At 35.4% G+C, this 25,387-nt stretch overlaps 1 protein-coding gene across 3 annotated transcripts in view; it reads right to left on the minus strand.

Moving 5' to 3' along the window:
• LOC136033046 (microspherule protein 1-like) overlaps window positions 1–21,415 on the minus strand; it is a 66,235-nt gene extending 44,820 nt beyond the window's left edge. Inside the window, exons 1-5 of one of the 3 annotated variants that reach the window (XM_065713622.1) lie at window positions 21,372–21,415; window positions 15,293–15,360; window positions 11,002–11,047; window positions 8,485–8,579; window positions 2,497–2,672 (exon numbers count right to left, since the gene is read on the minus strand). In XM_065713622.1, coding sequence (XP_065569694.1) covers window positions 2,497–2,672; window positions 8,485–8,579; window positions 11,002–11,039 — 309 coding nt within the window. In that variant the 5' untranslated portion in view covers window positions 11,040–11,047; window positions 15,293–15,360; window positions 21,372–21,415. Of the gene's footprint in view, window positions 1–2,496; window positions 2,673–8,484; window positions 8,580–11,001; window positions 11,048–14,220; window positions 14,240–15,292; window positions 15,538–21,371 lie in introns of those variants that run through there. The other 2 variants (XM_065713621.1, XM_065713623.1) reach the window with 2 other exon arrangements.
• Window positions 21,416–25,387: the final 3,972 nt, after the last annotated feature.

The following is a 25,387-nucleotide window of genomic DNA, read 5'->3' on the forward strand; positions in this document are numbered from 1 at the left end:
TAATTTGACGCTGAATTTCCTGCCGATTTTCAAAAATATTGGTAATCAAATGATAAATTTTATTTTCTTTAAATTTTTTCCACTTTTTCCAATAGGAATTTCTCTAGTTTTGTTTCTTTCATCTTGTTTTTGTCAATGTCTATCGATTTTTATTGCTTTGTCAATGTCTATCGATTTTTATTGCTTTGTCAATGGAGTAAAACGATAAATATTTTCCAGTTAAACTCCTCAATAACCGGTTAGAAAAGATTTAAAAAGAAGCAATACATATGAACCTAACGCCGGCGCCATACCATTGTTATATCGGTAGATAAAAAGCCCTTTTTAATTAATTATCTGTATTCTTCACTAATTTCGACGTCACATGGGAATGCAGGAGTAGAAAATTGAAAAGGTGATAACTTTCTCTGGAAAATATGTGAACACTAATTTGTTTCAAACCATTGTTTGCAAATACTATGGACCCCTTTTTGACTCTCCCACGTTTTTCTAATTTCAAAAAAATTATCCCTCCAATCTCGCCACCCTTATTGGTCAATCATAAAAATTACGCTGAAAACTTAGACATGGATGAACTCACCGAACTAAGCACGGGTTATGTTATTGGCGCTGTAACCATACGAAATTTCGTTTTCATTAACAAATGTAACCCTAGTGTGGCTTGAGCATGTTTCTCATGGATTATTCCTTAAAAAATACACTTAAAGAAAGGAAAAGACGTCAGAAAGACAGTAGAAACAAGCACAAAGGGATATAAATACTAGGAAAGAACGAGGTTATTAAAGAAGGAACTTTAATAGTATTCTAAAACTGACATGGTGAAAGTTTATAGATTTGGTAATTAGGTGCTTTAAAGTTTAATAGTATGTGCTGTCATCCAGAAGAAAGCAATAATTTCCATGGAAAACAATTTCTTAGTTTTGATCAAATATTACAGGGTAAAGAAAAGAACAGTGAGAAAAATTAGAAATACAAGCCTTATTCTTCACACATTTACCTTTCCTTTGTCTATTCTTTGTTACGAGTACTTTTCCTCATAGGTATTGTCAACTTTCAATAGAACATCCCGACAAGATTGAGATAGGTCAAGAAACTTATTCAAGGACTGGCCCCTTTTTTACGATAGGCAGTATTTATTGAAAAAAAAATAAAAAAAAAAACGCCGATAAGCCTTCTGATTTGTAATACTTTCTCGAACTATAGTTACGAAAACCTAATAAAGAAAGGAACACTTAAAAGAAAGAAAACCAAACAAAAAACTCTACTTGAGCCCTTATTCTGTACAACAATATTCTGTATTGTTGTCCTTTTCCCATACTTATCCTGTATTTTTTCCTCACTAAAAAAATAAAAAAAAAAAACAAAAAAAAAAAAACATAAATCTTAAGTACCTAAATAATGACTATGAAGTAACCAAAGAAAATTCGGTTTATCTACCTCTCTCTTAAACACTATCACAAGGAAGGTACTTCCTTGTGATAGTATAAAAGAACCATATAAAAGAAAGAACACGGCAAGTCGAGAAGGCAGACCTTGTAGATGTCCTAACCTGTTTTCTAATTCAAAAACGTTTAAAGAAACGGTTTTCTAGTCAATACCCATTTGTAACTAATAATTAATAACAAATTAATTTAACGAAAATTAACGAAAAAATTCAAATAAATAACTGGTTTTCTTATTAAAATAATAGAGTCCCTGCATTCCGAGCCATTTTCGATGATTTGTGCTGCATATATTTTCAAAACTAAGAGTCTTATCCCTCATTATACCAAGACATTTCACAGACAATACACGCTCAATACAATGATAACCCACATTAAGTTCCTTTGGCCACTTCCCGGGCGCTGTCATCTGTTAGGGATGAAGTGGAAACATCTACCATCTGTGCGGTCGTTTTTTTTTTAAATTTGTTTAGGTTTATCTTCTTTTTTTGAAATAAGCTCGAATACACTGGCGTATATAAGTGTGTTTATTTTCGGAGCAACAATACACGTCATCTGCATTTTAGTTCAGTATTTTTTTTATGAATTCTGGTATTAAGAATAAGATTTCTAAAGAAAGATATCAAATTACGCGTCTTTTTTTAGGTCTAATCCAAAATTGAAATGATGGCAGTGAACATCAGCATTTAAAACTCGTCCAAAACCACAATAACTAATCCATCTCAGACTCCAACATTTTTACAAGACGAGCAATATTCTCGCTATTTTAGGAAAATTCTTGCTATTCACAAAATTATTTTAAACGAAGCAATACTCCTTCTTTATACATTTTTTATTTCTTGTTTGTGACTCCGTTTGGTAGATTAGTCCTTACGCCCTTCTCTTTACCGAACATATTTTTCTGAAAAAAAAAACTTCTTAAAACTCGGTTTTCTGGACACGATCCCATTCCGCAGCTAGCAGTCAGTATTTATCAGAAATAAAGCTCAAAGCAAGATGCAGATAAGACAGTTTTGTGACCAGACCATAAGTTACCCTTGAATAAACTATTTACTTGGAGTACTCCTGTAATGAGAGCCAAATCATCTGCGGGTTTCCACCGACCTAAGTCTCTTGTAGCAGCAATATGTCCCTGCTTGGAATTCGCCTTTCTTGGTCTTTTACAGACTCTTGATGTCTGCTTTTTTGTCTGCTGAATCAAGGCGTTGAAACTGTCTTTACTCCCTTTACCTGAAATAAAACGAAATCTTTTACATTATTGCATACACTGTCGTGCCCAAAATGAAAGAGCCTATGTCATACTTTCAACCCACTTACTTGGAAAAAGAAAAATATTCTTATTTTGTATATTTATGCACTGTAGGTAGTTGAAAGAGCGTAAATATTTTATAGAATTAAGGAAAAAATAAAAAGTAAGACAAACATATTTTGACAAAATTAATTTCTCGTCTCCCTCTGGTTAAGGAAGCCTAGATCCTCAAAATTAGCCAAGGGTGTTCACTTTATTTAGACCAGTATCACGCCTTTGGCCCTCACGTGATGTCATTCCAAAGGCGATTTTTCGGGATTTTCTTGTATTTCAATAGGAATTGTTTAGATTTCTGTAATCTAAAAGGAGAATCTTTGGCATTCTGTCGCCGTTCATCCGCATAGCGTGCCCTAACCAACTCAGCCTTTCTCTCATTATAGCCCCACACTCAGTCTTATCATCTTTCGTTCAGGGGTCTATTTAGGGTTTTCCTAAAATCGCTAGGTAATTCCCCCTTTTCAAAAATCATATTCATAATCTTCAGTTACTTATTTCTAACCTCATAGCCACCATGTTTAAAAAACTCATTCACCAAACTATCAGCACCTTGGGCCTTATTACTTTTTAATCCTTTTAGTACTATCAATAATTCTTCCTCAAAAAATCAATCTTCCTTCACATCACAAACTTTTTCATTTCCCTATTTATCTTTTTCTGTACCTCTATCATGGTTTAGCACATTTTAAACATGTTCTACCTACTGCCTTTAACTCTTTCCTTATCACTAAGTGTGGCCCCGTTCCCATCTTTAACTGGGACAAGTCGAGACTGACAATCCTCTCTCAATTTATTAAAATGTTTGTACCATATTTTACTATAATGCCGTCTAGCTGCATATTTCAGATCTTCGGCAATTTTATTCATGGTCTCCACTTCACACTTCCTTAGTTCATATTTTAATGCCTTCTCCACTTTCTTTACATTCCTCTTATTTTCATATGACCTATTACTCAAATAATTCTGATACATTCCCTTCTCCAACCTATTAAACATAAAACATTTTCTCAAAAATTCCTAGCTGCGTTCCTAACTTTCTTCCCTAAGACACCATCAGCGACTTTATTTACCTAGGATTGTTCCGTCCGTCTTCTAAATTATCAAATTTTAAACTATCCAGTTTAATATTCAAGCGTTCCCGGAAATTTTCTCTCAAATTCCTATCCTGGAGTCTGCCAACGTCACAGGTTTCTGGAAGGTAGTTACCCTTCCGGAATTTCAGCTTTAAATTAACCCTAGACGCTACTCAAGGGTGATGCTGAGTTTACTGCCCGGTAAGGGACTCTCCCGGGCCACTCAGCACGTTCCCAGGTGGCGGTTTGGGGAACAGCATACAGATGTGTAAGGTATCTCCATAGGAGGCAAAGACCGAGGGGGGAGCTTGTCCCTGGGGGCCCATCATAGAAACTGGGGCAGCCTCCCCTGTGGGCCATAAATACAGGCGGAGAAGCAAGAAGGCCCCTCGAATGTACACTCAACAGGGCCCACTGGCGTGTGGACACGTCCCACAAGTTACAAAACTTCTCCCAGCAATAGGTTAAATTTCATGGTGACACAGAACACCATTTTTGGAGTTCCCTATATAGGAGGAAAACTTCGGCAAGGCAAAAGACCTACATCTATAGACAACGACTTCTGCAAAGGGCTGGCTCGATCCTGATGGGGTTACCACAAGACTGGAGACCTTGCGGTCAACTCGACTCCCACTTGAGGAGTGGCACCCCTCGGGGAAATTATAGCCTAGTAAACGACATAAAATTCCCATGGGGTTTTGACTAATGGATAATTCTTCTTGGCTTGATCTGTTTTGGTGGGCGTTTTCGGGCTGACAAACCTCTTCCAACATAATTTATCTACAATGGGTTGCATCCCCGTAGTAGCATAATATTTGTAGGCATAAATATATAATTAGTCGGAGGTAATAGGCTTGAGATCGTCTGTGCAGAATTTCGACTCTTGTTGATAGATGGGCATCGCCAAGTACTGGGGTAGAAGGCATGAAATTAGGTAATATGAAATTTATTTACTCTGGCAGGAAGGACGGGGCACATAGACAAGGAATAGGGCTCATGATGAATAAGGAAGGTGCTAAGTCCTGTTTCAGTTGGGAAGGTATTAAGAAAAGAATGCTACACACTCATTTTATTACTAAAAAGTGTAGGGTATCAGTCATTGTAGTATATGCCCCTGTAATGGAGATAGTAGTGACTCAGACGAATTTTACTTACAGTTACAGAAACAAACAGACAGGGTTCCGGGTAGAAACACTGTGTCTTTATTAGCATATTTTAACACCCATGTTGGGAGAAATAGTGATAATGGTGTCCAAGCTTAGGTAAATTTGGTTTGTACAAAGAAAACATTAATGGCTGCTGACTTCTGCAATTTTGTTTTACAATTTAATTATAACCAATATAAGCTCACATTCTTTAGTCTAATCAAAAAATTCCAGACACACAAACACGGCGATATTAGCTGTGCAATGCCTAGTGCGTCTTAATCTTTCCATATGGATGTAAATACAAATAATACCAAATATGACCAACATTTTAAAATTATTACTCATTTAAACTCATGCCGACGATATTATGCGAAATGCCCATTATAAACTTCTCAGCTCGTCAACTTCTACTAACTTGCGCATACAACCTACGTCAAACCTATCCTCGAGCATTGCTATCCCTTTTGGGGTCCCTAAACTCAGAATACTCTTTATTTGTCAGCAGAAATAGAAAATTCAAAAACGTGCTATTAAATAATAGTAGAATCCCGTTATAGAACTAAGATAATTCCCTTCAGACTGGCCCAAACTCTTTGATAGAAGACATGATCTAATGATGGAGAAAGATCACGGCATCTGTAGCAACTTGATAAAAAAAAAAAGTCAGGCTAAATTTCCATGGAGGAATTTTTAGCCCAAGAACTGAAAGAGGCCAAAAAGGGATAGTAATTTATGAAGGAAACCAAAACGTTCTTTTTGGTAATTTGTTCAATCTTAAGAAAAACTAAAGAATTTAAACTTTGAGCTATTTGGCCCAAAACGATCGTCAAGATAGGGTTTTCCGGAACTCCAGCCATAATTTAGCTCAGAATTAAGCCATGCAGAATATGATGGCTAAAACTTATTAAAAATTTTAGCGAACTAGCAGATAATATGTCAGTAATATTCAGGACCTGTTAGGTGTTTTCCTAGAAAGACCACAATTTGGGTCAAAATTCGTCAACAAAAATGCTTTGTCCAATTTTCAGGTCCCGTAATAAGACACATATTTATTTTTTTAAAGTAACTGTAACGTTTTATCATGTTTATCATTCCAAATCGAACCAATTTATAAAAAACAGAGAGGTGGACAAAAGAAGGTCTAAACATTAAAAAGTAAAACCTTAAATTTCTATTCTATGCCTTCCCATGTATTTTAAGTAACCTTCATCCCTAGGCTTTCTATATTAGGAACAAAAGTTTTCCACTAAAAACACTTCCAGAAAGCATATAATATACACTTTCATCATAACATGGCATTCAATGGGATAACCTAAAAAACACATAGGTGAATATTCTTGTACAATGAACTGGTTTTCTAAATTGGATATTTATTGGTCACTACACTCATGGTTGTGATATACGTTTTCTCTAATTGAACTGTGCAAAAAAGTTTTTCGGAGTTTGCCTGTTACACATGTTTTACACACAGACCAATAGGCAGATGAACTGTGCCTTCTAAATTTTAGCTGTGATGGAAGCTCCCCTGAAGCACGGCTCTCACTTAAAGATTAGTAGATTTTTTCTTTGGATTTTTACAATTTTGATAGCTAGTTAATTAGCGAAAATGACGAATCAAATCCTAGCAAAAATTTTCGACCAAATGGAGCAGATGCAACCGTCATTCAATGAGATGAACCAGATTAAAAGCAAGCAAGGAGTGAAAGATGAAGTAAGAAGCCTTTTTCATGCTATGCAAGACGGAATTATGTCACTTGGAAACCGTTTTACGACAATCTAATCAAATGTAGCAATGTCTCCTACTGAAATGGACTTAACATCGCAGAAAACTTAGCAGCTGGAAAACACACTTAAAAAAGTGACATTGCGGTGTGTGGATTTATGCCAACAAGCAGAGGCCCTCCGTTGTGTCATGCTCTTATTTTGTACCTATATGCGAAAATTTCAAACCTCGGGGTAGTTCCTCGTGATATCAAGGACACTTTTCGTTTGAGAGCTATCCGTGGGAAGCCTTCCGTTTTCATGTAAAGGCCTCCGTGACTTCATTTTAAAACCGTCAAGCTTTTTGCGACCAGACAGAGTAAATGTAGGGCCAGATTATACGGAAGAGAACCTGTTTATAAGACCCCAGATGAAGCCACATCTTGAAAAGCACGAACGGAAACAAAATGCTAAACTACGTGGAATAAAACTGATTGTTGAAAGTGATGTATTTGAGTTTAGCATTGTAACTCAAATAATAGTGCTTTAGTATCTGCAGCAGGTGTATATCAGAACCGATATATCTCTCCAATCCTGCTTAGCAATATTCAGAGTAATTAGAGTAATTCACATGAGAGATGTGGATTCGACAATTCTGCTGCGAGGAGTCTGAGTTTTGGAAACACTACTTCTGCATTTAGTGTAGAAAAGGCGGGCCAAGCTATTTCTGAAAGTGGTCAGTATTATACCCCTAGCCAAGAAGCTGCAGTGGATTTAGCTCAGCAAAGTGTCAGACAAGTACAAGAAATTAGAAAAAAGTAGTCCTTTAGAACAGAAAAAAGGCGTGAATTAAAGAGTTCGATTAAGGGAGGCGATTCAGAAAAATAAAACTTACTTGTAAGGAAATTTATGTTGTAGACCAGAAAGTAATCCCGATAATTTGTTAAGGGTGTTTTTGGCAGTTAAAAATATTCAACTTGTTGTTTGTGGTGTATGTTTTCGTCGGAATAATAGTTTGTACTGTCATTAAAAAACGTAAGAATTAATTGAAAAAGACACAGTGGTGTATAAAAGAATTATCCTTACCGTAACTTTGTTTTTCTAAGATATTCCATTGCATATTCTAGCAAAGAGGATAAGTTGCAGGTTGGTGAGCCCCTTGTCAACAACAAAGGTCTGAACGTTTGGTTGGAGAATTAGTGAGTATATCTTTCCTATTAGAAAAGGTAGGGACAGATCTCGGAAAATAAATAGACAGGGGAAGGAATTTCATAAATTTTTGTAAAGAGGAGAGATGAATAACTACGAATGAGAGTTGGGGAAGATCTTGGTCTCCTTTGGTACAGATTTTCCCCTCATCCCCACGAACAAATTCAAGTACACTTTTACTATTCTTCACTACTATTCCAAAAAAAAAATAAATCCATTGGAACTCAGTCGCTATGCCTGAATACCCATTTTGGTAAACAGATAGACTCCACATCCACGATTTTACATTCATTGAGATAATACTATTTAATTAGAAACTAAAATTAACAGAACAAGAAAAATTACGGGTCGTAGTACTATAATGTCCTTTTAGTGAAAAACAGAGGAACGATTTACAAAATACATTACAATATAACAAATCAATAGCCAAGCGGATTTTTCAAATACTATTGTACTTCTAGGAAGGTTTGTTTTCACTGGTGGACTTGAATTGTCTCTCCAACATGCATTAACTTGTTCAAAAAGCTTTCAATATCAATTTGTATAGGTAAAGAGCTCAAAAATTCATAGTGTCTTTGAGGTGGGAGGGGGGGGGGGTTTCTTACCAATTGAGTGTCTTTGCTTAGCAGATTTTGTATTGATTCTATTGGTTCCAATTTCATCATCATTGAATTTTTTCCTCTTGATAGGACGCCCAGAACTGAAAAGAAATACGTATGCATAAACAAATAAGCGTTATCTTTAATTCCGTTTTAAAACACATCTGAAAAAAGATAGATGCTTTTTCTAAAATTAGCTCAAAGAACCTCGAATAAACTCAAAACGGTTTTTTGTGTGTCATAATTGAAAAATTAAAAGTTTTTTCAAGAAAAATGCCACTTTTTTGCTTACTAACACATAAAAACAGCTTCCACTCCAGACTACAATAAGTTTGAACTGCATCTAACTATGATGGCGTGGCCTGCTCTAATGAGGAGTCATAGCAAAACGAAACACTTCTAAACATTGGAGGGGGGCTTAGTTTATTTTTTTCTGACAGAAAAGAAAAGAGATTTATGTTGGACTGTTTTGGGTGACAGATGTGATAGGAAGTAAGTAAGTAAGGGAGCTGTCAGGAAGTTGTCAATCTAGACTAGACCCAGGTAAATGCAGGATTAGCAACAGTCTCCATTAGATATAGGTAATGTTAGAAAAAGATGAGCAGAGTATTATGAGGGAGTGTCAAAAAAGATAAGGTTATGGAAAATGACATACAAATCAGTAAAGAAAATACAGTAAATTTATAAGAGAAGGACGATTTGATTACTAAGGAGGAGTTAAGGAACAGCATTGAAAGGTTGTAAAATAACAAGGCTACTGATTCCCAGAGTATGACAGATGAATTTTTAAAATATGATGGATACAAAGTCAGAAATAAGAACTGAAAGAGTTTTCAAAGAACCAACAATTCTGAATAAGATTTTTGATAAAAAGGGAAAGTACCTAGTGATTACAGGAAAGATAGATTAAGCACCTTAACACAAAAGACTATAAGAGCAACTGTGGTATTTATAATGGCACCAACTAGATCTTGGTACAGAAAAAAATCATTTGGTGTAAAGATACTAATTAGACCAGTCATTGTTGACAAATATTTAAGAAAAGGGGAGTACAAAAAAATTTTTTAGAAGATATTTCTAGTACACACTCTATTCTTTCCTGTTCGAAAAATTGATAGATCTAATCAAAAAGGCGAGTACTAACTGATTGCCGAAGCTTGACCATTTCTCGTTCTATATTCGTTTTTCTTTACTTCTTCTACAGCATATTTCTCAGCCACACTTTTCTTGACATCCCTAACATGTAAGTGACCCTGATTTATTCCCATATTGATGTTAGCTTTAACATCGTCAATATTGCTGCTTTGACTACTTACAAGATAAATGTGTGCTCAGAAACTTTAAAGTCATCAACTAAAAAAATATTGTACTTTGGCAGAATTTACAGATAACTTAGATTCCTTTCAAAGAGGAGAAAATCATTGCATGTCTCTGATCTCTGTGATATTTGTGTGATGTATTCAAGCCTTCACTGAATGTCTATTTCTCCCATTTATCACTGGAAACAGCTTTAGGCCCTGCATCTTATCCAAAAAACCAGTAATCACAAGGTTCAACTTAAACAAGTAGGAGCTGCATTGGTCCTCTTTTTAGATATAGAGCCTTAGTTGCCACATTTTAGTTGGAGAATTTTGTTCGTGACTCCTTATTTTAGAAACAATAAACCCTGTCTGTAACCCTTGACTTGAGATATGGGCTACTTAATCTAAATCTTTTTGTCTTAGAAAATAGGTTTACAGAAAGAGTTAACAGCAAAAAACCTTTTATTCAAGTCTTACAGAAGTTGCCAAAATAATACTACTTATTTTGCAGCAAAACCACTTGCAATCTAGCCACCACAACTTAACACCAAACATAGCTATCTCAGTTAGTTAAGGAGTTGAGACAAACAAAAAACAGAAAACACTAATTAGTTTCTGGTTGAAAAATTCATACCTGAGACTTAATATAATCAGGATAATTATATTACAAGTCAATCCACTCATAGCCCAACCTACACAACTCAAGAATAAAAATTCAACGCATACTTCAACAAATAATTCAAAATGTCAGAAAGCAATACAGATGCACAGAAACATTAAAAACTAACTAGATCTTTACATTTGTTACAGCTACTCTCTCAACACTACATGCAGGTTCATGGATAAAATCTTCAAAGTATTTATGTGCAGCTTACAGGGTGTCCACCGGCAGAGTAATCAGAAATAGTTAGATTAGACTGTGATCAAAACTTTAGAAAAGTTATTCTTAAAAGGCTAGTCCATTTTCAAGGACCCAAATTCCTCATCAAGGTATCTGTTTTATAGGATTACAATTGTTTTAAAAGTGACTAACCCCATCTAAGAGGGTAGGGCAACTTGGCCCACCCCCCTGTATCCTCCTAGGCATATCAAAGACAGTTTTAAAGACAGACTAGTTTTTAATTACCCAAAAGATCACAAACTCACCCTTTCCATATCTTTCAATGAATTCAACATTTAAGTTTCTACTATTTGAACATAACACAATAAGAAAAAGACAAACCTCCGCTTTTGTACAATCTCAGCTGCAGTGTCTTCCATTATTTGGCCTACAAAGAAAATAAAAATCAGAAAGTTGATTACCATTTTCAAGCATCTAGAAATATGCTGAGACCAATTAGGTGGCTTAGAGCAAAAATCATGTTTCAAATCTTAACTCTATCCACTTTCATTAACATAACTATAAACATAAAAGTTAACTGAATAGACTTTGCAAGAGTCATAAAATAAACATTATGCCTTCCCAACCATATGCCCAGGTGAACATGGCAATATTTGACATACTAATGTCTGATTTTTGATTTGATGTCTGATTTTTGATTTGATGTACAATTACAAATGGCTGACATTTGAGTAACAAAAAGTTATACAAAGGGTGATGGCCCAAAAATATTTAAATTAAAACAAAACAAAAAATAAAAGAGGGTTTTGGCCTCCCAGCAAGCATTCAAGAATGTGCTCCAAATATTAAAAGACTGGAATGCCCTTGCATAAATCCACTAATATGAAAAAAAATTTCATATTAAACCTCATTGTGTTCTGAATGTGTTCATTGTGTCCATTATTTGGCCTACAAAAAAAATAAAAATCAGAAAGTTGATTACCATTTTCAAGCATCTAGAAATATGCTGAGACCAATTAGGTGGCTTAGAGCAAAAATCTTGTTTCAAATCTTAACTCTATCCACTTTCATTAACATAACTATAAACATAAAAGTTAACTGAATAGACTTTGCAAGAGTCATAAAATAAACATTATGCCTTCCTAACCATATGCCCAGGTGAACATGACAATATTTGACATACTAATGTCTGATTTTGCCTATGTACAATTACAAATGGCTGACATTTGAGTAACAGAAAGTTATACAAAGGGTGATGGCCCAAAAATATTTAAATTAAAACAAAACAAAAAATAAAAGAGGGTTTTGGCCTCCCAGCAAGCATTCAAGAATGTGCTCCAAATATTAAAAGACTGGAATGCCCTTGCATAAATCCACTAATATGAAAAAAAAATTTCATATTAAATCTCATTGTGTTCTGAATTTTGAAAGATTTCCTTGTGTTGAGCAGATTAGACTTCAAAATTGGCTGTTACTTTGTATATAGAAAATTAAAACTGTGGGTTACCTTTGTTGTTAATTCCTTGTGTTGAGCAGATTAGACTTCAAAATTGGCTGTTACTTTGTATATAGGAAATTAAGTTTTTAATATTTCTGTGGGTTACCTTTGTATGTTAATTCCTTGTGTTGAGCAGATTAGACTACAAAATTGGCTGTTACTTTGTATATAGGAAATTAAGTTTTTAATATTTCTGTGGGTTACCTTTGTTGTTAATTCCTTGTGTTGAGCAGATTAGACTTCAAAATTGGCTGTTACTTTGTATATAGGAAATTAAGTTTTTAATATTTCTGTGGGTTACCTTTGTTGTTAGAAAAAGAAGCAATGAATCATTTTCCTTTGTTGCTGGAGAGCTATTCTGTCAACTGAAGCAATAGTTCCAGGCATATATTTTTTTGGATTTGCATTTTAAAGTTTGGCAAAAAAAAAATCCCTTTATCTGTAGCCTACATAAAAAAGGCAAAAGGGAAATAAAATCAAAACATGAATTTCCAAAAATTGAATCGATTCATATGCACAGGACAAGAGGGGGGGAGGCTTTAGTGCTCATGTGAACCTTGAAATCAGTCACTTATTACTATATCTTATCTATGTTTTCACATAAATCACCTAATTTTCCTATTTCTTAAAAGTACTCCCTCCCAAAAAAAAATCAAATAAAGGCTACCACATGTACCTGTGTGTATCCATTAAATTATCAACTTTTTATGTAGCTGAACATCACTTATTCTATGGATTTCTTATAAAATAAATAGTAGCCTATTGATGTCAAAACTACCAAATTGATTTTTTAAGCATATGGTTCTAGTTGCTACTACTCTGAAACTGTGAAACTTTGGAACAGAGGCATAGCAGGGAAGGAAGGCTCCTGTCTACTTTGGATGAAGAAGTCAAAACTATATCTAAAGCTAGTACAAAATGAAGGTAAAGGTAAAGGATACAGAATTAGACTTTACAGTCCATACTGGCAGTGCTGATCTCCGTTTCTTGGCCCTTCAGCCAGGAAGTGCAATGGGGGGTTGGGGGCCAGCCATCCTGTGCTTTCGCACACCCTTCCTGTTTACCTTCCCCATATTTCTCCAGGTACCCATTTAGAGCTGGGTCAACTCTGGCTAAGCTTACAGAGTCACGCCACTGACTCCATCCCAAACTGAAGATTTGGTTACACTGGGATTCAAACCCATGTCCTCTCAGACAAGGGATCCCAAATCCAGTGCACCAACCCACTCAGCCAGGACAGCTCTGTGTGACAAAATGAAGGAGAGAAAATAAATTATTGTAAACATGTCTGCACAAAGGAGTGATAGGGAGTATTTCCTGAAAGGATGGTCAATTGGACCCCCCCCCCTCATGAGAAATTATTGGGAATGTCTGTGTTGGTGTGTAGATATTCCAATATTTTAATCCTATAATACATTTTCTGAAGCTCTAAACCCCTTGAAAACAATAAATGATCCTTTCCTTCTTACAATCTTTACTGTACAAGCACATGGATCTTAGTTTGCTCCAAAGGGCAAATTAAGGTAACATGTCAGTGCTATAAAAGAATCATTAGGTGGTTTTGTCTTTAAGCTATTCAAAGTTGATACCATTGTGGTAAAGGTCTGTATTACAGGCTATTGAGATGGATACATGTTAAGAAAACATTTCTTTCTTCATAATTTGCAGAGTAATTGTAGTGAACACATGTTGATTGTATATGTTGTTCCCATGTATTCTGCCACCTCTCTTGTTTTTCTAGTTTTTGTTTTGTTGTTGTTGATGCAATTTATGGGTACAAGGGTTGAAACAAGAGAGACACATTGGCAAAATGAATGGGAAATAAAGCCTGTAATTTAGGCTAAATATTTTCAAATTAGGAGAAGGCATGTTGGGGGTAAAGCATGGTGGAGCTGCAGCCAAATTTTGTTAACTATGATTATTCTGCATATTATGGAGTGAGAATTGTTTTCTTAATGTGTTTCCTTCTCAATAGCCCTTAACCTAGACCTTTAGCCCACCATCTTGATTTTAGGAACCAGTATCTGGTATATGCCTAGGTCCAAGCTACAGTAATAAAGATTAAGGTAGATGCCTAAAATAAATCAAGAGCTGTATTTTACAGTCTGTATTATATTAATGTCCAGTATAGTTGTATGAGCAGTCCACAACATAAGGAGAGATATTAAGAAAACAATTCTTTCTTCATAGTATGCATAATAATCCTAGTTACCATATTTTGTAGTGGGAGAGACTTTATCTTCACTTCTTTCATTGTTTTTCTAAGAAATTCATGGATTTCTTAGAACCTATATATTAAGAGAGTAAATACCTCCCCTAGCCCATAATGTGCAAATATAGCCTATACCCAGAATTGCATTCTGATTCTAAATATAGGCTAACCTTTATTTGCATCATAAATACACTTTACCCCCACCCCTATGATGTACAAACATATACCCTGATTTTGATGTAAGCTATATAGGGGTGGGGGTAAAGTTCATTTGTGATGCAAAGGAAGGTAAGGTCTATATTTAGATTCAGAATGCAATTCTGGGTACACATTTGCACATTGGCGGGGGGGTGGAGGTATAGACCCTATTGGTTCTAAGAAATTCATGAATTTCTTAGAAAAACAAGGAAATAAGTGAAGATAAGAATTTAAATCAAAAATGAACTTTACCCCACCCCATGATGTGTAATTATATGCCTTATTTGGATGTATTTAGGGATGGGGGCAGGGTTCAATTGAGGTGCAAATGAAGAGCAGGCCTATATTTAGATTCAGAATTCAATTCTGGGAAGGCTATATATTTGCACATCAGGGGGTGGAGGTATATGCTCTGTTAATATATAGGTTCTAAGAAATTCATAGATTTCTTCGGAAAACAAGGAAAGAAGTGAAGATTAAGGTTCTCCCACTCCAAAATATATTAACTAGGACTAGCCTACTGTACACATTATGAAGAAAAAATTATTTTCCTAACATGTCTCCTTATGTGGTTAACTGCTCATCAATCTATACCTAATGTCCGTTACGCAATCCCTTTATCTTTCTTTTCAGGAACAACCTGCCAAGTGATTTAGAAGTGGATGAATGTTTTATGATGCCAATAAAATAAAAAAAACAATATTAGGCTAATAGTCAATTAACTTAACTTCCGTAAAACGTGACTACCGTAAATTCTGCCTTACCTTAGTGTTATGGCATAAATTTGCTTTATTTTTTGTATTTAGGATTGATACTTAAGTAAACAGTAGGCCTTTATTTATGTTGTTGTTGTTGATTATTAACGTCTCCTCTAGAATCCAGCTTCTGTTGAGACGATCTTCCTTGTTCCACACTTTTCTCTTTGTTTCTTGATGCAGTAATCTGAAACAAACTTCATAATCTCTTTTCTCTCAGTCTTTTTTTTTTTTTTTTTTTTTTTTTTTTTTTTTCCTTTTTTTTTTTTTTTTTCTTTTCCTTCTTTCTCTTTTTTTTTTTTTTCCTTTTTTTCTTTTTTTTATAAACAATGAATACAGAAATAACACACAACAAGCAAATAATTCCTTTCCACCCTCTTCAATATTTATTCCATAACACTAGAACATATAAAAAAAAAAAAAAAAAAAAAAAAAAAAAAAAAAAAAAAAAAAAAAAAAAAAAAAAAAAAAAAAAATTCTTTTTTTTTATAATTAAAATAATATATAATCCTAGCTAAAATCATCCATTCTGCCACTAAATTTCACAAATTTCAAAAACATCATTATCATTTCAAGTCTTATAACATCATCATTGATCCCTATCCCAAGCATAAGACTAACATTGAGACTGCCTAGCTTTTCTTTTTGGCATATAATTCTCATATCCTTTCTAAGTCTCTCATAAAAAGGACACTCAATTAGATAGTGATGTACAGTCTCATTCTGCAAATTACAAGCTTTACAAACAGGGCTATCAATTTTCCCAATCCTAAATAGTCTAGCATTAGTACTTACATGACCTGATCGAAAACGGAATAACAAATTACAATTTCTCTTTTTCAACTTACTATAAATTTTACTATCAAAGTGGTTATGTTTTTTCTGGGCTACAAGCTGACCATGGATTAAATCCTTCAAAAGTCCAAATCTTCTTTTTCTCAATCCTCCTCTGATTGCTCTCAATTCCTTATATTCATTTCCCTCTAGACAGTCAAGGGGTTGTGCTGCTGCTATTTTTGCATGTTTATCAGCCATTTCGTTGCCTTGTATACCTACATGTGCTGGTGTCCATACAAGCTGAATTTCATATCCATTTTGGAGCAATTGGAGAAGTGTGTTGTAACAAAAGCTGACTTCTTGGTTTTGGTTTGAAGTAAAATTTTGTAAGCTCAGTATAGCAGCTTTTGAGTCACTACAAATAGCAAATTTTCGTTCTTCTTTGTCCTTTATTGTGGCCTTTTGGATTAAATCAAGCGCTATCTCTATTGCTTCAATTTCTGCTTCAAAGACTGTTGAGTATTGTCCTAGAGATCTGGATGCCACTAAGTTCTTCTGAGGAACAAAAGCTGCAGCTCCCACTCCCTTTCCTTCTATTTTGGATCCATCAGTATATATTAGACAGAAATTTTGAAATTTTTCTGTGATAAGTTTGTTAAATTCCATTTTTGTGTATAGTGGATTTCTTTCATTTTTTTGTATTTTTTCTATGGTACAGGGTATTTGCATCCAAAGCCATGGTGGGGTTTCTATGGGTTTCTTATATTGCAACATTCTAGTAATAGAGAAATTCAAGCCTTCTACTGTCATCAGTGCTTCTGCTTTCTCAAATGGGTTTAAATGTTTCCTTAGTTTATTTGGGTTCATGGTATGGAATAGCCCACGCTTGACAATATGTTTCTTGATTGGATGATTTTTATCTGATGTCCATAGTTTCTGAATATATTTAAGTAATAGTACATCTCTTCTTGTTGACAGTTTTTCTATACCAGATTCAATTAATAAGAATGGAATTGGTGTGGTATGTTTTGCACCAAAAGCAATCCTTATAGCTGTGTTTTGTATAACTTCTAGCTTGTTTAGCAGACCTTCATTTGCACTGCCATATATAGTGGCCCCATATTCAATTTTTGGTCGTATATACTTGATGTAAAATTCTCTCATTACTGCTGGGTTTGCTCCATACCTCCCTCCTGCCATCATTTTCAGAAGATTTATCTTTTTAAGGCATGATATTTTCAGATTTTCTATATGTTTGGTAAATCTCATCTTACAGTCCAGTATTATTCCTAGGGCTTTATATTCTTTTACTATTTCTATATTTTCTCCATAAAATTTCAAAACAGGTTGTCTGATATTTCTCCTTTGTGTTATTACCATGGCTTTTGCTTTGGATGGTTCAAATACTATATCTAGAGTACTTGCCCATGTTTCTATTTGGAGAAGTATTTGTTGGGCTTCTTTTTCAGCTTCCTCTACAGTATCCTGGACAGTCCATGTCGTATTGTCATCAGCAAAAATACAGCCATTGCATGCATCATCTTTTATAGGAATGTCATGTTCAGATATGTTATAATAATCAGGACCAAGGACACTTCCCTGTGGAACTCCTCTTTTAATTTGAACCTTGTTTTCTGATTTTGACTCTCCAACAAGTACAGCAACTTCTCTGCCAGACATATATTCTATTGAAAAATTCATGAATGTGCCTTGGATGTTTGCTTTTACAAGTCCATTTAATATTTGTCGGTGGACAATGTTGTCAAATGCACCTTTAACATCTAGAAATATAAGTATCATGACTTTCCTGTTATTTAATGCATAGAGTGAATCTCTCAAAATGCTTAGAAGACTGTCAGTTGTGCTTCTCCCTTGCCGGAACCCATTTTGAATATCCTGAAGAATTTGTGTTTTTTCCACTGTGTAAACCAACCTTTTTTTGACCAGTCTTTCATAGATCTTTCCTACAACTGGCAGCAATGTTATAAATCGGTGATTTTCCACTAAATTATTTTTACCCGGTTTTGGTATCATTAAAGCTATGCCTTTTTTCCAACAATCTGGAAATCTTCCCTCTTTCCATAAAATGTTAATTATTTTTAATAGTTCTTGTCTCCATCTAGTTGGAAGATTCTTCAATAATGCTGGGTGGATTCTATCAGGCCCAGGGGCTGTTTCTGGCAATTTATTTAACACAACTTCTAGTTCTACATCTGTGAAAGGCAAATTGTATGGTTCATTACTTTTCTCCTCTGCAAGTTTTCTTGCTTTAGAAAATACTTTAGAGTGAAGGACTGTCTTTATAAATGGATCCTCTTTGCCTATGGTCTGACTTAGGTGCCTAACTCCTGCTTCAGCTTTCTTCTTGTCATCAAATATTAGCTCTCCATTAAATTGCACTGGGGTGTTTGGATTTGGAGGGTTATTTCTACTAGCCATTCTCTTTATAAATTTGTAGACTTTCCCATATGAATCTCTAAAATTTAAACTCTCTACAAACTTTGTCCATGAATCAATTCGAGCATCACTAGTGGCTCTTACAAATTTTGCTTTAGTTTAATGTAGTTCTCTGTAGATAGAATTTTTCCATAGTTGTTTGCTGCCCTATTCATTGCTTTCTTGGTATTTTCACATTCAGTATTCCACCATATAGGTTCTTTGTGGCTAGTCTTCCCTTTTTTGCTCTGTGGGATGATTTTTTCTGCTGTCTCCAGCAGAAGTTGTTGGAATTTACAAATTTTGTCCTCTATGTTTTGAAAAGAATTGAGTTCTTTCTCCAGTTCAATAGATCCCAGACTTGTTCTGTACTCTTTCCAATTAGCTTTTTTGAATATGAACCTTGGCTGGTTATCAATATTTGGGTTTTCAATTCTGCCTTCAATATCCACAATTACAGGAAAGTGGTCACTGATGAGGTCACTATTTATTTCTGAGGTGACAGCTGTCTTAGTTGCCATACTACCACATGCAAAGGCTAAATCAATTGTTGAATATAAACCCCTGTGTGGATTTGCCCTAGTGGGTAACCCATATGGTGTCAAAAGAATTATTTCATCTTGTCCTTCTAGGATTTTCTCCAAGGCATTTCCACTACCATTTTTATTTCCACAACCACACCAAATATCAGAGTGGGCATTAAAATCCCCAACTATTAAAAACTCTTCTGTTGGTTTTACAGCATTTTTTACTAAATCAAAAACAGTCTCCAAATCCATATTATTTCCTTCTGGGTTATACACATTGGCTAATATCAGTGCTGGTTTTCTATATCTATAAACTCTACACAACAACACTTCTACCTTCTGATTTACTAATGATCCAAAATTTAATACCTGATGGTACACTGTCTTTTTGATGGCTGTAATCAATCCACCTCTTCTACCTTCTTCTCGATCCTTTCTAATTATGTGAAAATCTTTCATTAAACACGTATCTCTGCTTGTCAGCCATGTTTCTTGTAGGCAGATAATATCAATTTCTTTATTCTTTGCAAAGTTCTCAATTAAGTCCTTTTTAACTCTTTTGACTGATTGAGTGTTGAATGATAAAATTCTCATTTAAGGGCTTATGTTGATTAGCTTTAGAATTTCACTTGATTCTAGTTTCTCATTGAATAATGTTTTCATAAGAGAGCATAACTTCTGGACCCTTTCTTGTAATTCCAAGTCCCTCAAGTCAACCACTTCTGGTGCACTTGAAATAAAAATCACTAACTTTGTTAGAATGTCTTTTTGGATTTTGTTTTGTTCATTGATCTCTATGGCCTTTTTCTTATTTAATGCATCTGCATAGGATCTATATGCTATGGAAGCCATATTAAAGCCAATATTTTTTTCTTGAGATAATCTTAAAATATTTTTATTTTGATCTCTTACTCTACACAATCCAGAAGTAGAAGAATGGTTACCCCTACAATTTACACAGCTATACTTTTGGAATTTTTCTTCTTTTAATGTTACTTTCTTAAGTTCACAATCTTTTGACTGGTGAGGACCTGCACATCTGAGACAAACTGGCTGTGGTGCCCTGCATTGTGCCTGCATATGTCCATACTTTTGACATTTGAAGCACTGGATAATAGGCCTTTGGTATCCTTGAACTTCTCTTTTCCTACCATATAGCCATAGAGCTGAGGGCAAGAGATTATTTTCAAATGTAATACAGACTGATAGGCTATCTTCTAGTTGTTTTGTTTCTCTATTAAATCTTTTCAATCTTTTTACAGATTTCACATTAGCATTGGACTCAGATTCAAGATCACTTTTAATCTCTTCTTCAGTGATTTCTTTAGGTATTCCTCTTATTACTCCTTGACATCTGGGTTTAAATTCCTCAGCTTGGACTTCTGTTTCACCTATTTTCTTAATTGTCAATGCTTTTGCTACAGCAGATTCAGTAGGAAGAAATATTGTGACTCTCTTTTTATCTTTGCTCAGTTCAAATTCAAAGTGCTCAGGTTTTAATGCTTCTTTTAGGCTTAAAGTGGTTTCTCTTTCCATAGGCAGGATTTTTGTTTCAATTTTGCTAGACAAGATTACTCTATTGTCAAATCTGTCAAGAATCTGGATTCCCTTATTTTTTGGGTGGTACTTAGGAGGAGCTGTGTAGCGACTTTTTGCAACTCTATTGTTTTCCTCAATGAGGGTTGGGGATATAGCTCTCTTGGCTCCTTTTCCCAAGTCATGAGATAAACCTAGCTTAGGGAAATTTATGATACCCTCCACTTCTTTAGGGTTTGCACTGCCTAAATTCATGGCTTCATCTGAGGGAAGAGGTGGGTAATTTTCATCAATTGAATTCAAAATTTCAAATGAATTTGATGTAGGGACTGTAGCAATGAATCTATTTTGAGAGTGTGGTGAAATATAGATTTGATGCTGACTGTATTGACTATTGTGGGGGGCTAGAGTTGTGACATATGGTGATTGTCTTGCCTGATTAAATCCTGGTGTCTGCTGTATAACCTGACCCTGGTACTGTATAGCTTGAGACATAGGTACAACTTGTGGAATAAATGTTGTGTACATGGGGGCCTGCCCCTGCTCATTATTTGGACCTACTGCATTTGGCCCCATCATCACTCCAGGAGAGTGATGTGGATCCCAATTTACCTGCATCCCAGGTAAAACACACCACTATACCCAAAAACTTAACAAAAATATCAAACCCTCAATTCAAAAATAATATACCACGCTGAACCGTTTTCCGAATTGATGAGTTATCAACACATAAATGCAATTTAAATTTTTTGCTTTTTCCCAATCTACTAGATATTTCTATAGCCTACTGTATATTTTATATTTTTACTCGCCTTTATTTAATTTGGCACTAAGACAAGTTTTCGAAATCGTCTTATTAAAGTGACATCTGAAAATTCCGACTTAATTCTCTCTGTCGGTGTCAATAATAAAACGAAAAGGTAAAGCGACATACAAAATTATCCAGGAAATAATAAATAAGATTTATAAAGAAGGTATCAATTAAGCAAACTTTTGGTAGCCAGCAAGGTGCTTTCCAACATACATTATGAATATTTTCCTGTTAAAAGTAAGCTTATTCAAAACATAGGACCTTTTACAAAAGAAATTCAAGAGAATTAAATATAATTTATGAAACAATCATTTTTTTCCTGTATTCACGTCGCCAAGTACTTAAAGGTAGCTGATATGCCATTATTCAATTAGCTCGTTTTCAACCTAGATGGGTGGAACATTTTGAGAATATGCTAAACCGAGATACAGTTGCAGGAAAAGATATAGATGAAAATGAAAAAGTTTGCGATACCTTGGATGTGGAGGAAGATTTGTTTAGTAAGGAAGAATTAGCGACAGTACTAAAAGAATTAAAAAATAATAAGGCTCCAGGTGCTGATAGTATGATTAATGATTTTCTTAAATATGGTGGCTCTGAGGTTAGGAATAAGCTACTGAAGATTATGAACATGATTTTTGAAAAAGGTGAAGTACCCAATGATTTTAGGAAAACCTTAATTAAACCACTGTATAAGAAAGGTGACAAGAGTGAGTGTCGTAATTATCGAGGCATTAGTCTGGTCTCTGTAGGTAGCAAATTACTGAGTAATATGATACTTTCTAGACTGAGAGATGCTGTAGACAAAGTTTTAAGGAAAGAACAATGCGGTTTTAGAAAAGGTAAAGGATGTGTCGACCAAGTTTTCACTCTTAGGTTAATAATTGAGAAGTCCCTTCGTTGTCAAACACCATTGGTCCTCAGTTTTATCGATTATGAGCAAGCTTTCGATTCTGTTGATAGAAAAGCGTTAACAAAGGTCTTATCGTTATATGGTATACCACAAAATCCATTAAAGTGATTTGTGCTATGTACGAGAATAATACTGCTGCGGTTAAGGTAGGAAATGAAATTAGCAACTGGTTTTGTATTAAATCAGGAGTTAAGCATGGTTGTGTTCTATCCCCCTTTACATGGATCATTTTGATGGACTTTGTCTTAAAGAGCACAGGAAAGGCAATTGGAGACCATGGAATCAAATGGGGAGGAAAAACGCTCCTGGACTTAGACTATGCTGATGATTTAAGCATATTAGATGAAAGTGTGAGCAAAATAAATGAATTTTTAGAGGTTTTGCGAGTTCAGGGTGCTAAAATAGGCTTGAAAATTAATGTTAAGAAGACTAAGCCACTAAGACTAGGAATAAGTGAAGATGAACAGGTGACATTAGGTAACGAAAAGATTGATCAGGTTGGGAGCTTCAGTTACCTTGGTAGTATTATTAGTAAAGATGGTGGGAGCAGTGAAGATGTTAAAAGTAGAATAGCTAAGACTCAGGGTGTTTTTTCACAGTTCAAAAATTTTTGGAAGAATAGAAAGATAAGTCTGCAAACCAAGATTAGAATATTGGAAGCTACAGTGATGACAGTGGTCAAATATGGTTCTGAAGCATGGGAGCTCCGAAAAGCAGATGAGAATTTACTAAATTTTTTCCAGAGAAATAGCCTACGGATTGCTCTGGGTACCCGGCTGACTGACCGTATTTCAAACAGTAGGTTGTACGAAAAATGTTGTTCAATCCCACTTTCTAGAACTATAATGTAAGAAAGGTTGAGATGGGTAGGCCACGTTCTACGGATGAAGGATGACAGATTACCGTAGATTGTCCTTTTTGGCCAACCATCTGGGGCTACACGGAAAGCAGGTCGTCCTTGTCTTGGTTGGGAGGATGTCATAAATAAAGATTTAAAGGAAATGGGAACTTCCTGGGAGGGTGTAAAGAGGGAGGTTATGAATAGATTAGGTTGGAGGAGGAGCGTGCGTAGCTGTGTTGGCCTCAGGTGGCTTTGTGCTGCAGTGAGTTAGTAGTAGTAGTAGTAGTAGTAGTAGTATTAGTAAGTTTTAAACGTCTGTTGAACCTTCTTATAATGAGTCAACAGAAGGATTTGCAGGAATAACGTCCCAAGAAGATTGTTCCAGATAAAAGTGCAGCGCCGGATGAAGCATTTCCTCAAGTACTCGGTTCTTGGCATGTCCCCCTTTAGATAATTAGACCGAGCTGTGTGTCTTCGTATCTGCCTTGTCGGCTGGACAAAAAAAGGGAACAATGTGAGAGAGCTCGTTTGAGGGAGGTGAATTCATTTACTTATAGAAATAGTCATTGACACTAAATCAAACCTCTCACTTAGAGGCTGGATGGAGTCATGTATAGAAGCATGTTCACCCTATTCTGGATCTTCTGGGGTGGTGCTAACTGCGTTTTTGGGGCACCAGCCTATAGCAGGAATCAATGTTCAGCTTTGGGTCTGATACAGGACATGTAAAGAGGGAAAATCGAGCTGGATGGAAGAAGGATTTTGCAGCGAAGAGTTACTCCAAGTTTTCTTGCGCAGAAGGTTTTTTATACAATCGAGACCTTGTTCCAAGCGAGATCGGTAGAGAATTGAATCCACAGTAGACGAAGATCGTCGACTCTCTTTATAGTTTCATTTTTCAAAATGAAACCATGGTTTCCACGCGGCACATTACTTATCAGGGAATAAGAAGATGCTTTGTTTACGATGAATTAAAGTTTATCATCGATGTATCAGACCACTTTTCGATTCTTTAAAGATCCATATATAGGGAAATGAAGGTTTTCGTTGGGTCTTCGTGTTTTTGGGTGACTGAGTGTGTCATGATATCGTCGTTAAAATGATGCAGAGTGCTTGCAATGTTGTTTCCCATGCCATATATGTAGATAAGAAAGAGTGTAGGTCCGAAAACATTGCCCTGGAGCTGTGTCTCTTAAAAAATGACTGTTAAAAATGAACTAGAACTTTTAATTTCTAATTGGATTGGCCCCTTCCAAAAATCATGTGACCACCCCTTCCATATGAAGTTACTCTGTGGAAAAAAAAATACATTCAAGGTTCATTGCTCTTTACTATAGATAATGCTAGAGAGTTGCCTTCGAAATCGAATTTACGCCTGTGTGTCGACGGGTCCTGTCAGTGTAAAATATGCTTCAGAACGAAGGATGCTATGTACGCCGCTAATAAGAATAAGATTAGTTCTATCTTTCCAGGAATCATAGGAAGCGCAACAGCACCACCTAAGTAAAGACGGATGTGGGCACAATTCATTGTTTTTGTTTCCTTTTTACCAAGGCACTTCTTATAGAAGTAGTTGTTGTAAAAACTTTGGAAGGAGCTCATTTGATTGGACATTGAGAATTCTATTACCCTTTTTAAGAGTTAGAAGTGATTGGAGAGAAACTAGCCCCCTTCTCACCCCCCATCAGTTCTACAAACATATCCAGTCAAAATTTTTGCTTAGCCATTTTGTTCAGCACAGTTTAAATTTTCAGTGGATCTGTCTCATGGGATGTTAAATCCCCCAGAGCCTTCGAAATAAGGGCTGTAAGTCTTGTAATTCACCCATTGATTACATAAAGTAATTGCTATTTAGAAAGGAGGGCATTTCTGACCTTTATGATCCAAAAATACGATAGCTGTTCAGATGAACCGGTCAGTGAATGTTTAGGGGAGTGTTCGACCACATGAAAATACGCCATGTGTATGCGGGTTGTCAAAAGGGCGTAACTCAGGAAAGGCCAAGTGTATTAATTTAGGGCTTCAGGGAAATGATAAGGGGGGGGATCAATGAACCAAAAAGCCAGGATTTGCATGCCAATACTACTACCACGTAGGTATTTTGAAAGACTAAACTGCCTTTCCACAACGTGAATGCAATTCTGGGTATATATTTGCATATTAGGAGGGGGTGGAGGTATATGCTCTGTTAATATATAGGTTCAAAGAAATTTATGAATTTCTTAGAAAAACAAGGAAAGAAACGAAGATAAATTTTGTTCAG

This window comes from Artemia franciscana, chromosome 11 (genome assembly GCF_032884065.1).
Source record: "Artemia franciscana chromosome 11, ASM3288406v1, whole genome shotgun sequence".
NCBI classification, from domain to species: Eukaryota; Metazoa; Arthropoda; class Branchiopoda; order Anostraca; family Artemiidae; genus Artemia; species Artemia franciscana.